The sequence below is a fragment of the Sycon ciliatum genome, chromosome 13 (assembly GCF_964019385.1).
Source record: "Sycon ciliatum chromosome 13, ocSycCili1.1, whole genome shotgun sequence".
Classification (NCBI taxonomy): Eukaryota; Metazoa; Porifera; class Calcarea; order Leucosolenida; family Sycettidae; genus Sycon; species Sycon ciliatum.
In genome coordinates this window covers 15,507,398-15,522,564 of record NC_088655.1, presented here as the reverse complement: position 1 = coordinate 15,522,564, position 15,167 = coordinate 15,507,398, and the positions used below count along the sequence as shown (strand labels likewise).

The following is a 15,167-nucleotide window of genomic DNA, read 5'->3' as shown; positions in this document are numbered from 1 at the left end:
AGAAATACGTGAACTGTAAGCAAGAGACAAGAAGAGTACAAAGCTGAGTTTGAAAGCTCCCCTTAGCCTATTTTCTCTTGATATTTTAGACACTGCTAGGCTTATTCGATGCGGATTCCCTGACGTCATAATCCACAACTCAACAGCCAAGACCACGAAACACTCTGTGCTAGTGTATCGCGATCTGAACATCTCCAGCATTGTGCACAACATAATCCGTAGAGCAGGTGTTATAAAAGATACACCAGCCTTCATGAAATTCAAGTCAAACCAAGTTTCTTGATAGGCATAGCTCACTTGCGTTGTTCCTGCTGGTGTTTGTGCAGTGCTGATGGCCAGCAACTTATAAAAGGCATCATTTGCAACATGCAGCTGCTCAGTGCATGCACACCGTATTTAGTATGAATATTGATAGTGGTTCATTAATATCAACGTTCTCACAGACAGCATCGAAAGCATACTGAATAGCGTTTGGTGACTGTTTGCACCTGCCTTGAAATGATGCTGCTACCTAACATCTGAAATCATCAACGGGTGGTGGCATAAGGCGTTACTTGTGGAAGATCTGTATTAGGTGTACTTCGGTAGTAATATTTCCAATTGTCTTTGTGCCACACTGAAGAATGAAAGCACATCCATACTATTGTGGATGACGTCATTGATTGGATCCACACGTGACATAATCACCAGTAAGGTCCAGCCATACAATGCTGGGTCGTTGGCAGCAGCCACTGTCCTGCAGCAGGCAGATCGCCTCCGGATAGCCCTCACACTGCAAGCCATGGCACGGGTCACGAGGTGGAAACGGGCCGTGGTACTTTTTCACTGCTTCTTCTGCAAGTCACAAGGCAAAAAGGACATGATTGAAAGTGAGAACATCTGCATTGGGGCTATAGTCCAAGGACAGGTGTAAAGGGTACAAGGGTACATGAGTGAAAGTTGTTGGTCCTGTAGGGCAAAGTGATTTTTGCAGTGTTGTCTGTCTCCGTTCTCTCATATCTGTATTGCAATTTAGTAAGTAAATCAGCCAAGGTACACATTTTCTTGCCGGCAAATTTCACATGACGTGTAATGGTGGAGGCTAAACTGATTCTCGATGAGTAACCTACATGCATTTGGAGGGGAAGTTTGAGCAGTGAGCACAAGTTGAAAGAGGAGTATTACCTGGTGCTTTTCATTTGAGTCGTGTACCTTGCATTATCATACTCCAGAAAACCAACACTCTAGTTTATGAGGTTTTGATGATTATGCCTGTCCCCACCTAAACCACCATCCCAACCACCATCCCAACCACCACCACCACCACCACCACCACCACCACCACCACCACCACCACCACCACCACCACCACCACCACCACCACCGCCACCACCTCCACCACCACCTCCGCCTGTGAAGTAAAATATTCACGATTTGCGTCAGACTCTGCCAGAGGTCGAGTTATCCGCATCCGTACTAGTAGGAACGCCACTACCATTCAATGATCAAAGCGCAGATGCAGCTAAAGCGGAGTGAAATAAACAGTATGCTTGTTGTTTATGACCAACTCACCTCTGACCATCTGTGCTTCCATTGTTCGCGTTTTGTTCCTGCAATGCAAGTAGTCGGACTGGGTGTACTGCAACTCCAGAGTACAATCAACATGTGCATTCTCTTGCTGGATAGCCTGCATACATGGAAGCACATGACAAGCACACAAACACATGCACATATGTCATGTACATGTACACTCATACCTCGGTTATCCGGACCCCGAAGTTACGGGCGCTTCGGTCTACCAGGTACCCTTTGGGCGAGTTTTAGTGGAAATATTACTACTCTTTTGTCACTTTTGTGTGGAAATAGTGACGTCATATGCCATATCTACGGCCTTCCTCCTCAAAATGTATGTGATTCGGAGATACGGACAGATGAAAGTTATGGGCAGTGCCCGGTCCCGGACTGCCAGGATAAACGAGGTATAAGTGTACAATGCACCACACGTTCCTTTACTTGTCTCTGCAGCAATGCCAGCAGGATATTAATTAACAACTCACAGTCTCCAGGGCCTGGGAGAGTTGCTGCTGCATAGTCTGAACCAGGCTGATTTCTCGATGGAGACGTTCGATCATCACTCCCTGCTCCATTTCCAGTTGGCGAACTCTACGCCGCAGTCTTCGCAGTTCATGGTGAGTATCCACTGTCTGTTTGCAGGACAAAAGGAGATTACTCCATCAGCTGGGGTACTGGGACACATAGACTACGTAGACCTACTGTATTTTCCAGAGTATAAGCCGCACTTTCAACACCAGTAACTCAGCCAAAAAAAGTCGCTGCAGCTTATACTACATGTACATACACGATGGTCAAATAACAGTGATAAACGGGATAGATGTCTGTATTTTGTGAAAAACAATCTGAGTGCGGCTCATCCTCTGGAAAAATAAGGTACACTAAAATCATACCAGTGTGGGGCCACAGTCAACAGTATACCTTCTGACATTTTCCCTCCAATTCCTGATTTAAATGCCAGTCTCAGCTCAGATATGATAACAACTACCTCCGGTATGCTAACGCAACTTGCTTCTGCTCTTCTGCTTCATGCGTGCTGCATACGTGCAACTACTACCACTTCCATAGACCGGTGCTTACCAGAGCTGTAGAGGGTCCACCAGAGGTAGAGGTCTGGATCACATCTACTGGGGATAGCGTGACTGGTGCAGCAACTGTCGGTTGTTCATCAGGATCTACACAGTGTGGAGAAGACAGAGCGTCGACGGTGGTCATGCGTATACAATATGCACTGTTGTGCGGCCAAAGATGTTGCCATTGAGGTCTTCAACAATCTACTCCATGATAAAGTAAGGCATAAAGTAAGGTGGATGGCAGTCGTGAGTCAGTCAAGTGTCAAGTGAAGTCGGCGGAATAGCGCGAGCTCCAGTGTGGGAGCAAACCCATTCCTAAAAAAACCATCGCCGAAGTCGCAATCACTATTTCATAAAGTAAGGGCATAAAGGCATACAGTAAGGCATAAGCTCAGGCAGCAGCGAAGCAATGAGTCCGCAATGTGCTAGTGTGCATGCGCAGGCTCTGCACAGAATAATGATTCAAGACTCTACATGTACTTTTCTAGCGATGTGCTGTTGACCACCATTTTACAAGATATTATCCTGCAAAAGGGCGCAGTCAACAGCTCATCGAGCATAATACCTACTCACGTAATGAGCATTCCGACACAGAGCTGGGTGTTGTTGACGAGTGTGCTGATTCCGTCGACCAACCGGGGCAGCACCTGGTTGTTGTTTCCGTTCGCTGCTGGTAGCGCAGAATTTGCCGTGAAAACCTGCAACATCGTAGCAGATACAATCAGCGTCTTAGCCCGTATACACTACTTGTCGCCAGGGAAATGTGTTTTTGCTAGCTGTTTCACATTTGGCAGTTTTGTAAGCAGTGTGTTTAACGATAGCAATGAGTAATATTAGTTTCGCGGTCATATCACACAAAAAAGAAGTCTCAAAAGAGGTTTAACCAAAATCGATTTTCTTGTCACTCTCATCAGTGGATTATTCATTGCTACCATTAAATTATTGTCTCCGCGTCGCTAACTAGTATTAGTGTGTTTAACAATTGTCTAAACAAGAGTTTCGGAGATAACAATTTGTAAAATAATAATTGCAATCGAGAGGACAAACTGTGCGGTGACCATCTTTTTCATTGAGGATGCATAACTACAAACATGAGAGCGAGATAAACAAGAACATAACGAGAAAAATGTTCTGAACACCTTTACCTTTTACGTCATGTGCCTTTCACATAAATTAAATCTCTCTCTCTCTCTCATGTTTGTAGTTTGCATCCTCAATAAAATAGAAGTACATTGTTGTAGCTACCGCACAGTTTCTCCTCTTGGTTGGGATATTTTTTATCTTCGGCCTGTATGCTGCTACTTTATTCACTTCGTCTTAGAGGCGAGACATGGGGAGCTTGCCATGTGTGAGCCCGCCTCTCAGCACCGACAGTACGAGCTCGTTTGACTCGGCTCTACCGGCCGGGTGAAGACGACCCAGATCTTGATCTGGAGAGCTGCGTCATGGGATTTGCAGTCAGATGTGCGACTACAGTCGGGGGAATTACATTATGCCTTTTACTTGTCGCCAATGCATTTATGTGTTTGCTAACTTTTTCACATTTGAGGAAAATTCTTATCAAGCGGTATATGTGTTCGAATTAAGTAGTTAAGTCATGATTGAATTCATGATGAGGACACTCACTGGACTGTAGTATTGCACCACGGGTTCCCCGCTGAGTATGGTGCACCTGTGTAGCATGTCAGTCGCTGATGGCGCACAGTACCATACACGGGAATGTACCGCGCAGCCACCAGTGTTCGGAAGCAGCTGCTGTGGTCCAGTGCAGGCGATGGTGACGTACTGCCACTCTGACCTTGCTGCCGGTGTTGCTGACCTCCTTGGCTGCTTCGGCGTTCACGTGGAGACGAGCTGGATTAGAATACAAAAATATCAGAGAATGCACCCAAAAACCTTAAATCCTTAAATCAGGCCAATGTTCCCAAAAGGGAACATATCTTTCCGCATGCGATTTGGTCAAGGGAAATTCATTTTTCCTCCGCATTTTCTGTTTATATACATATCTAGAAGGCTGATGATCATGAATCTTGGAATATTTGTCAGGCTTTTGAAATTTTCGAGTATCGGTATATAACGCGAAATGTGGTGAATTTTCGGAATTCGGCCGTACTTCAGAAATTGAGAATTCTGGTGTGAAAAACAGTCTTTATCAGACTATTCCAAATGTAAGAAGTGCACTCTGCTACTATAACCACCCAACTGGCCTGAAGATTCACCGGAAATTTGGTCATGGCACATAGAAACCCGCCGTCTTTCTTCGATGTTCCCAAAAGGGAACATTGGCCTGATCCGAGACCCAGATATACCTCATTTTCACCAGATTTCAGGAACCAGTATATCTAGCGCATATGTCTTGTTTGTAACATCCGTAAACGTTGATATATAACTGATGGAGCCTTTTTGATGTTTTGATGGTGATTGGACCGTCTCCATGGTAACCAAATTTGGTGATATATTTGTGATTCACTGACATGCGGAATACAGCAATGCTTTGCGAGCCTGACATTTGCCAAAGTAAAGATTGCTAAACAGTCTCCAAAGGGATATACTTCTGAAGTAGGTTTTCTTCTGTGTAACAAGATTCACTTGAACAATATTCAGCAAAGTATGGATGCTTCATGCCGTTCTCCTGGACTTTCGATGATTTTTTCCTCCGCGCGGTTGCATTTTTGTCAGAAAATATCGCTTTAGCTGTAATTAGGTATGGCAGAGGGAAATTTTTACAGTAGCAGAGTCCTTTCTGAGGGACTCAAAAGTGATTCCAATGGAAGGTAAGGACATTGTTGAGAACTCCAACACACTTCAGGACCTAGTCATAGCGCCACCGATTACTGGCAATCTGAACGTAAGCGCTATAGGGGTAAGGCATCCTGCAGCTTCATAACTCGAAAAGAAGTGGTGAGCACACTTGCTCCTTCCCTGAGCACTGCAAATTCACAACTCAGTTCACTGCATGGTGCTAATGATTCAGTGATTCTGATGCAGTGAATTTGCTGTGCCCAGGGAAAGAGCATGTGTTCTCACCACTCTCGTTGATCTGAACATGGACGATGAAATAGAGTAATATTCAGATGATTCAACGGATGATAAGGATTTCATCGAACTTGCAAGATATATGGACCTAGACAACTACCAGGTGACGAATGGAGAGGATGATGATGTTGGTGCCTGTCCTGTTGATAGTGAGTACGACGGCAAAAAAACGCCAACCCGCTGGAGCAACGCTTTGGGTGAAATAGGCTGGTGTTTACGATAGGCGTCCTGAAATTGAACTGGACAAATCCCTTCACGATCACCACGAGATCACTACAGCATCACCCACTTGCCAATCGCGAGATATACATACCCTGTACATCTCTAAACACTATTTGACGAGTAAGTACCGCGCGATACCCGCGATACGGACAAGGCCCACATTAGCTCGGAGACCGACAATCTTGAGAGATTCATTGTAATTCTTTTTGTCTGGCTCCACAGTCCTACAACTGATCTGAGAGTGCCAATTTTTCAAGCAGCGGCGAGCGCCAAGCCGACGTCCTACATCCAGTTTCATCCCGAGATCGCCGTCCTATTTTATTATAGCCGACCCCGCCCAGAACCACCAGTGTCTTGCTGTTGATGTGCAATATAAGGGCGTTTGACAACACAGAATGTGGACAACACAATGTCGTTGTAAATGGTGCAGACAAACCACGATATGTTACTGTTCTAAGTGTGGAGTTCGACTGCATTTCGATCGTGGATCGAATACGACGGTGTATACGAGACGCGAACGGTAGCAGACGAAAACACTAAGAAACATTGCTGGACACTCCTTGACGACTATTACATATTTTTTCTTCTCCACTACTGCTTGTTCATGTTTGCATTGCTCCACAAACACTTAGAATGCAACATAATCCATTATATCATATTGCATCTTCCCTTCATAAAAACCAGGGTCTTTTCGGTACGCGATCCGGCCAACGTTCCCTTTTGGGAACATATAAATATTTCCATAACGCATGGACATATTGAGGTCAAACTTATAAACATGCTTAATTGGTCCAATACAAGCCGAAACATAAGAAAAAAACTGCAAGAATACGCTGAATTCTTGTGACGGCCAAATTAAGGTTAACGATGCACAACCGTTCTCGGCCTTCCTTGCTTCGAACTTCAAACTTCAGACACAATCACGGTCAGAATGACGAGCCTCACAACCGTCAACAGGACTTTCCAGTGCAACAAACACTGTACTGCATTGTGAAGGACTCCACCTTCCTGATTTGCAATATTATGTACATGGTTGTACTGACAACTTTCAGAGGAAACACATGTCTACGAATGTTCACGCACAAATGCAGTCATTTACTTGGAAGTACTGAAACAGTGTACACATCATACGATCTCAGCACGCACAGTAAAACTATGATCTCCCGGACTCCTCTGCTGTACAACACTTTCTCCGGTCTCCTTCACCATCATCAGGTTGAGCAACTAAAGGCAAGCAACCGAAAATATAATAGATGGACCGTGGAGTGCTGTGTAGGCTAGAGCAGTGAAATATGATAAGAAAAGAATCACCCAGGGTATAGGTGTGGTGAGCAGCTGGTGGAATGGAGGAGGATAGGGTCGAAGCTACTTGTACACTACAGTTACACGTTGGCTTAAAAGTGACAATGTAGGGGTACATCGTCATTGACATTGGCCTACAGCCAAGGTCCCCGGCTCCTAGTGTCCTAATCAATCAGATTGATTACCACCAGGACTCAGGATTCTTCCTTTCTTCAGACCTTACCCTTTTTCCCTCCCTCAAAGTTATCAGTTCCAGTTGCATGCTTCATTGAATATAACTGGGTCGTGACTCGTCCTGTGCTGTCTATGTCGCGTCAAGTAGTGTCAGCTTATGCTTCACCAACGCTATTAAAGCCTCCTAGAAGTAAACCTATGGCCGCTGAATGTCCTCTGCGAGTGAAGTTAGTTCATTCAGCGTTGCGCCTGCAGTAGGTGGTGACGTGCATCAACTCGTACATAATGCACACGTTCATAGTGCAGAGTCACAGTCTTATGAAGTGCAGATTACAATTGGAGACTCAAGATCTAAGCCATCAATCACCAGCTTTCCCATTGGGATTCAAATTTCTAGATTTTTGTTCCACAGTGTCTGTTTGTTTTTACTGCAAAATACTCACTGAATGATAACATACATGTACATGCATGCATTATTATAACAGCAAACTTCCACACCTTGTGATAGAACCAGGTTCATAGCGGACACTGCACTAGATTCCACTTCAACACGCTCCTTTTGTGTCTTCCTTGTACGTCGCAACCTCCTAGAGATCTGAATGTAGTTGGCAATTGTCTCTCCTTAAATTGCGTTCCAAAGACGACACACACCTTTCTTCGGCTGGAACACCTGCCTGCTTTCCTGCTTGCGTGCTAGGTGGCTGGCGAGACTTGTGAACGATCTGGGCTAGCGTCATCAATCAAGCTTGCAGACGAATTGCGACAACTGCTCCGAAATCGGGGACCAAGCACTGAACGACTGTATCATGTACCACGGTGTGCAGCAGGCTTCAAGCAAGAATCGAATGATCATGTATTTTACATGCAGCTAGCTAGCTAGCTGCCAGCCACTGCATTACGCCTGCGCGAGTGCCCGCGCGCGCTGCCCTATCTGATTAGAACTGCAGTGGCATATTCAAGAGACCATCGACGGTGCTGGTTAGTGTTTGCAGTATTCATTAACATTCACCATGTGAATGTAGAATGTTGATGTCCAATGACGATAGCGATACGTGTAGAAAGAAACATAAGTTAGTTAAACCCTTTGGAACGCATGGTTCGATTTCTAAGGCATGGAAACAGCTGTACTGAGGAATCAATATCTGCCGTACTTTGGTTTCTGCTCCTCTTCTTTATCCACGTACCAAACATGAAAGAAAGTTGAAGAAACATACCAGAAAACGTACCAAATTTTGCCAATTTTCTGCCGGCGTTATCCGCCAAGGGCTAACTTCCACACGGTGTTTTCGTTACATGAAGACAGTGGTTACGAACTATGTAGGTTTGCAGCGTACGGCAAACCGTAGTTATCGCTGACAACCGAGCAGCAGGCAAAAGCCATGCGCGTGGCTAGGCGCGCAACAATGGGGGTGTCTGGCATGCAATGGCGGGCAGCCGTACTGGGGAAAGCCCAGGCCGCAGTACGAGTACGCCCATATGCGCGGGCGAGACATACATAATCCTACACAGTTGCGAGGGCATGATGCTCTGATCAGGCCCGAGGTCTGTGAGTGATCTTGCCCGAGGTCGCGACGCCCAAGGGGCGTAGCCCCGAGGGCGTCGCGACCGAGGGCAAGATCACTCACATGACCGAGGGCCTGATCAGAGCGGCATGCCCGACGCAACTGTGTAGGATTGCGCTTCAGACAAGGCCCACCTCACAAACAACAAGGCCCAGTACAGTAGTAGAGAGATTCAAACAGAAAGAAAGCCTTGACGGCAAATGAGTTGATGTCACATTGTGTGCAGTGACCATCACAAACAGTTATTTGTTTGGTCGGGACTTTCCAGTTTTGAGATGAAAGTATTCAAGTACAGTGAAGGCAGTAGTAACGTTAGTACCAGTAATATGACGGATTCGGAATAAACCCGACCTTCGAGTTAGGTGATTGCCAGAGTAAGGTTCAAATGCGAGTGCTGAGAAGCTGCAGCCTTAGGGCAGGTACAAAATGTACTTGTGGAGGTCTGCTTCCCTTGTGTACGTTTCGCCGCGAGAAACAGGACCGGCTGCAAGGTCGGTTGGCGTTTCTGGTCTCCCTGCAGACGTTCAAGACAGTAGTGAGTATATAATAATTTTGGAGAAGGGAGACGAATTTTTAGTCCTCGTCGGAGATGTTGCCCAAGGCAAGGACTTCGAAAAATGGTAAATGCGCATGTGCGGCGCGATGCTGTACGACTGCTGTTCTTGACCGGCTAAGCGGTCAAGATCGACTGATCTTGACTGCTTATTCTGGCCGCTCCTTGGCCGTCTCCTGGCAACAAGCACGTGCCATGTCTGAATACCCCATATTTGCATAAAGGTATCAGCGCTACTAATGCAATGTTTACTACAAGCAGGGCTCATGGCACCTAATCTCTATATTAGGAAGCAGTTCCTTTTATGGCACGAAAGGACTCCAGCGCGCGTACTAAGCCTCAGCCAAGGTACAGTACTAACCGAGTACGCAAGATAGAACAGGCGGTGTGGCGGAGCAAACATACCACGTATGGAAGAGGCGAAGTCCCCGGATGCCGCCCGGCGCCGCCCACAATGACAGACACCACCATGCTTATATGGGAAATAAGGCGCGAGAGCCCACCAGGTAAGGCGGGCCACATAAGCACGTGGCAAGCGCAAATAGCGTAAGACGTACCCACGAGGCCACAACGCGAGAGTACGGCAGCATGAGCAGAGTACTAGAGTACGAGGCCGGATCATCGCAGGGCGGACCAAGGTGTGGTAGTGCCACAGCACGAGGCACCTCAGCAGTTGGAGGTGGCGAACGCAGGGACAGCATCAATATTGGCAGCTAGCAGCAGCAGCAGATGGGCGTGATTTTTTTTTTCTTCAAGACTAGCAACGAGGAGCAGCAGGCAACCCTCGTTTCACTCGTGATTGCTTAATCACATGGCAAAAACAACAAAAATGCAACCCCATTCTATGGTGCTATGATGTGTGTGTCTCGGGGGGGGGGGAGGGGCGATAAGTGAGGTTTTCACAACTCACTCAGGGGCGTCGCACACGGTACGGTCACTACGGTATTGACCGTACCACTTTTTGCCCCAGATACCCCGTGAATCCTGCAACAAAATACACTGATCTGGGATCTAAAATTCCAAAATTTTCCGCTCAGCCACCACTCCCGCCCCCCCCCCCACGAGTAAATTGTACTTTTAATGGCGGACCGTACCACACTAAAACACCTTCCGACACCCCTGTCACTGATCGGTGATCCACTACGATTGGGATCGTGCGTCCAGTGTGAAGAGCTTTTCCACTCCTTCAGCACTCTACACTACAGAAGGATAGACCTGTGGAATCCGGACGTGACACAAGTATCCTCCATCGTGACTGATGGAATCTCTTCAGGTCAAAATAGTTGCCACTTGAAAACCTGAAGTGCGTCGAGGACGGACGAGTACATTTCACGTCGTGTTGACATGTGACGTACGACATCTACCAACTCACTTTTTTTTTTACAAAAACACACACACCATTAATTTTGACGGCACAAAGCAGCAAGGCAGCGATGAGACATATGGAACACATGCGCTCAGGTACTGATAATACTTTTTTTAGCTAGCCGATGTGGTAGGGGAGAGGCGTAAAAATTGCACTATACTAGTATTGATGAAAGTGACGACATGAAGACTACTAGTAGTCACTAGTAGTGGTCTTCGACCAGCCATACATACACAACCATCATCACACCAGCAGAAAATATCTCCTTTGGTTTGACCAAGAGTAGATAAACAACTACAGTACTTACTCTTGGTTTGACGCACAATGGAACGTGTTAGTTAGTTAGTTGTTACTGTACGCCAAAGGGCGACCATCTGACACCGAGTGACAGCAACCCTCCTTGCTCTTACTGGTTTTTATACCCCTGATATTGTTGTTGTTCTGATTTGCACTTGTTTTTTGGTTTTTTGGGTTTTTTGCCATGGCTGGCTATAATCGCCCTCACCTCCTCCTTGATTGGCCTTGGCCATGAGTGTGTGCGTAATATTATCCTCAGCGCTTCTCTTCATTGAGATTTCACAGCACGATGAAGTGGCATGCACTTCTAACGAAACAGTCTACCACGAGTGCTGGCAGAAACTACTCTGAAAGTCTACTCAAACTCGCATTATCAAAACTCGTTGAAGGCAAACATTCGATTATGAGCGGAAAATAACAGGACCACCTAGTGTTGCGATAGATGGATCCATGGGCGGTGCCCAAGTGCCAGGAATGGGAATTTTGATTCCCGAGCTACATTTAGCTGTCTGATTGAAAGCAGGACACCCGATTAAGCATGCAGGGACAATACATGCACATGCAATTATTGTCTCCTGAATAAATGACTTTTGTGTCTTTGTCCAAAGCAGGACTATCGTGCTGAGGGTGGAATGGTTGGACATTCTGTGTGTGATAGTCATACCACTACAAACCCGTATTGTAGTCTCAGACTGTCTTGTAGATCCACGATGCAGCGCTGCACAGTCTGTTACATGTTCCCTGCATGCTTAGCAAGGTGGCCGGCTGCACAGTCGCTCGCCTTGTCGCATTCATCGTGACTCTCCGTCGTGATTATAAGTTAACACAATCGATCTGATTGCTTCAGCTAAGTAGGAGCGCACCCTTTCTTGTAGCAGGTAATATTATTGGATTTGGCTCGGCTGCTGGTTTGGTAAGACGCACGTGTGTCCTTGGCCAAATATGTCCCAAGACTCATCTTCCTCAAACCACCTTTATAGATGTACCGAACCTGTTATTATGATGCGGTTCTCTTTAGACACAATCTTCCTCAGCCTACTGATGGCTTCACGCTCAACTGATGAGGAGTGAATTCCCCGGAACACTGTCGAGGGTTCGATGGACTCCTCGTGTGCTCTGTATGGCAGTTGTGGGTTAGTCAAGTGTCAAGTCAAGTCGGTGGAAAAGCGCGAGCTCCATTGTGGGGAGCAAACACCTTCCACAAGTATAGCAGCACTATTATAATAATTATTTGAACACTTGTATCTTGGCATTGATAGTCAAATCCAGAGCGCAAGGTAAGAGTTGGAGAATCGGAACTGGTCATTGATGTACTTCGAAGTAGTGCTCAAATGCCTGTGTGTATGTACACTTTCTCCTCGCTACGTACGTCATGTACGTGATTTGGAACGTTTGTATCTCACCTGTATGTGCGTATTGGCTGCAAGGCATGACACGGAGGATCGAACAACTCAAAAAGATTAGTACTGACTGTACGGCACAATCAATATCATTAACCTCCCACCCCCGATATTCTTCGCACTATTTTCAGTGTAAATATTCTGTATTGTGCTGGCATTGGCTTACTTTTTCAAGGAGCGATCCTCCGATGTGACTTCTCTCCGTGCTCGAATCTCTTTTGCGCGATTGACCGAAATCTCCTGTTGTCGGATCCAGTGTCCTGTTACAGCCGTAGTGCCGCTGTAATCCATGCCCACTTGGGATTCCGCCTCCGGACCTGGTGAAATCTGATCACGAGGAAACTGCACACCCGATGGTGAAACAGCGCTGGAGTCAGTGGTGTGACTCCCAGCTACTACTGTCAGCGTTAGGACGAGGAGGTGATGCATCGCACACCACTGACTACAGATGCAGTGATTCGTCTCCGAACACGCCATCATTGCCACAGCAACGAATTACTTCGCTCTCAGGACTGAAGTATTTCGTATTGGAAAATCAGACACTCTAGCACCCTACCTATTGGTCAAGCTGCGCCGATGCGTGATGATATTGCTAATGCTAGAGGCCAGGAAGATACTGCACCTGATCGCTAGGCATCCTCACACAAACAGTACGGACGAGAAACCACGCCTGTGACTGGGAATCGTCAAACAGAATTACACCCCTCGATGGTTGGACAGAAGTGAGATTCAAAGAACAAACTATTTGTATCCGTTTCTCGTTAACGCGTTGAGAGCGATGAAAATGCAAACATATTCTAGGACAGTACAGGTACCACTTTGAATGATGACACTTCGGACTCAGGATTATAATCGACAGGCCATGATACTCTTATCTTGTTCGTCCAACTACCTCGTGGCGTTACTATCCCTGTCTTGCGTGAAAGAGCTCCTTAGTCCGAGTAGCCTGCGGGTAGTCGCCCGGAGATTCCGCTGTCCGCACCCAGGAAACGCAATCGGCTCGCATCGCGAGTGCTGGAGTGTCTAGCACAGGCCGTCAAGGACATGTATCGGTACCCTGCAGCTCCTGTGCCATGGCATCGGTACATCACTCAGGCAAACCACGTGCTTCAAGCTGCCATTACTAGTCAAGAGATTCCTATCTTCTAGACCAGACCGAGAATACTTGCAGACCCTGGCAAAGGTGTCATTTCGAATTCAATTAGGTAGAGTGAAGATCATAGTGTGGAGTCAGTACACTCTACATGATGTGCTACTACTTACAAGTACGCCTACAAGAATAAGAGGATGACAAAGGTGTAGTGTTGTTACTCCGAGTTTCACGCACTAAGCGATCGCCAGAAAACAGAGATGAGAAAAATCTTGATACTCCTATCAGTCTATCAAGTATGCGGAGCGCTTAAGAATGGTTATAGCCCAAAGAGTGAAAACGAACTTAAATTAACGCAAAACACCTCGTGTTATATGACACAGTCAGGTGGGCAATGGAACAAGGCTAATTATTATTTGGTTCTAACTCTCAGTTTCATGGCTGTAAGTAGGCCTCTTTTACGGGCAAACAGAATACAATTGACAGTGGCATGGCGAATGATTAGAACACAACACCAAAAAATGAAAACAATTGTATGTGTGAAAAAACGCAAAAAAAACGAGAAAAAAAAACAAAAACAAAAAAACAACAAAAAAACAGGAAAATACAAGGGCACTGTCCTGCCCACCATCCATGAGTTTCATGGGTACTCACAAATCTTCAGACACCCCCCCCCCCCCCCACGAAACATAGAATAACAAAACTTGGTGTGTCCCACCCACTCCACCATCTCCCTCGGAGTTGGTAGCTGCATGCTTGTCTTGCGCTGAAAGGCCAGTACAGCCTTGGTCGCAGACTTGTGTCACCATAGCGTGTAGTGTGATCGTGGAGGGGGCTGCTACCCGTGTTCAATACGATACATATCCCTAGACGACAGTCAAACTGACGATACCTGGACCCCCAACTGGCCCAAGAGTGCATTGGAGCATCGATCGTAGCTATCCCACTGGGTTGGGATGGGTGCTTGTTGAATCAGTCAAGTGTGATGCAAGCCAAGCCAGTACATGTACTAGGCCGACACACATCGCGCGATCCCAAGATAGATGCAACTGACTAATCACTTTCTGGATTGAAGAAAACAAGCCATGGTAGCGATTAATGCGGAAGTCAAGTCCATGCATGTAGTAAACAATGGGCGTTGTTCAAAACGCTATCTATCACCCTTTTAGGGAGGTCACAACCTGCATGCATAGTGGCATTCCCTCTCCCCACTCCTCTCCCTCTCGCTTTCTCCCACGTACATTCTCTGTCATCATGTCTCAGACTTCAGGGTTTGTCAACACCGTCACGAACGGTAGTTCTCTCTTTCTCTCCCCCCCCCCCCCCCCTCTCTCTCTCCCTCTCTCTTCGCCCCACAGACTCTCTCCCTCTCTTTCTCTCTCTATCATCAGTCTATATGTATTCAGTGTTCGCCTATGGATGTGGTTGGTTGATGAGACGGCTGAATAGAAAAGGGAACAATGGAGCACATGCTATGAGTTACAGACGTAGTGTCAAACAATTCAACGAGATCTGGAACAGTTCCAAACGTGCAAAGGGTT

The 15,167-nt window shown here is 46.5% G+C and overlaps 1 protein-coding gene across 2 annotated transcripts; it reads right to left on the bottom strand.

Annotated features, from left to right (window-relative positions):
• Positions 1–13,433, bottom strand: LOC135829368 (uncharacterized). 2 transcript variants are annotated; one of them, XM_065341772.1, is made up of 7 exons: positions 12,703–13,433; positions 4,251–4,478; positions 3,198–3,322; positions 2,632–2,726; positions 2,037–2,183; positions 1,552–1,666; positions 1–834 (listed from the first exon to the last, which is right to left on the bottom strand). In XM_065341772.1, the coding sequence occupies exons 1-7, from the start codon at positions 13,014–13,016 to the stop codon at positions 656–658; spliced, it is 1,203 nt and encodes a 400-aa protein (XP_065197844.1). In that variant the 5' UTR covers positions 13,017–13,433; the 3' UTR covers positions 1–655. The 2 variants fall into 2 exon arrangements, with proteins under 2 accessions (XP_065197844.1, XP_065197845.1); XM_065341773.1 differs by lacking the exon at positions 12,703–13,433 and adding an exon at positions 8,010–8,144 and having other exon boundaries at positions 3–834.
• Positions 13,434–15,167: the final 1,734 nt, after the last annotated feature.

What these genes read in the sequence shown, in the direction of transcription:
- LOC135829368 (XM_065341772.1), bottom strand. Translation starts at nt 13,016, where the DNA reads ATGATGGCGTGTTCGGAGACGAATCACTGCATCTGTAGTCAGTGGTGT. An exon ending in GAGGATCGCTCCTTGAAAAA is followed by an intron (nt 4,479 to 12,702) that starts GTAAGCCAATGC and finishes ATTCTAATCCAG; the next exon opens with CTCGTCTCCACGTGAACGCC. An exon ending in GTGGACCCTCTACAGCTCTG is followed by an intron (nt 2,184 to 2,631) that starts GTAAGCACCGGT and finishes TCCTGCAAACAG; the next exon opens with ACAGTGGATACTCACCATGA.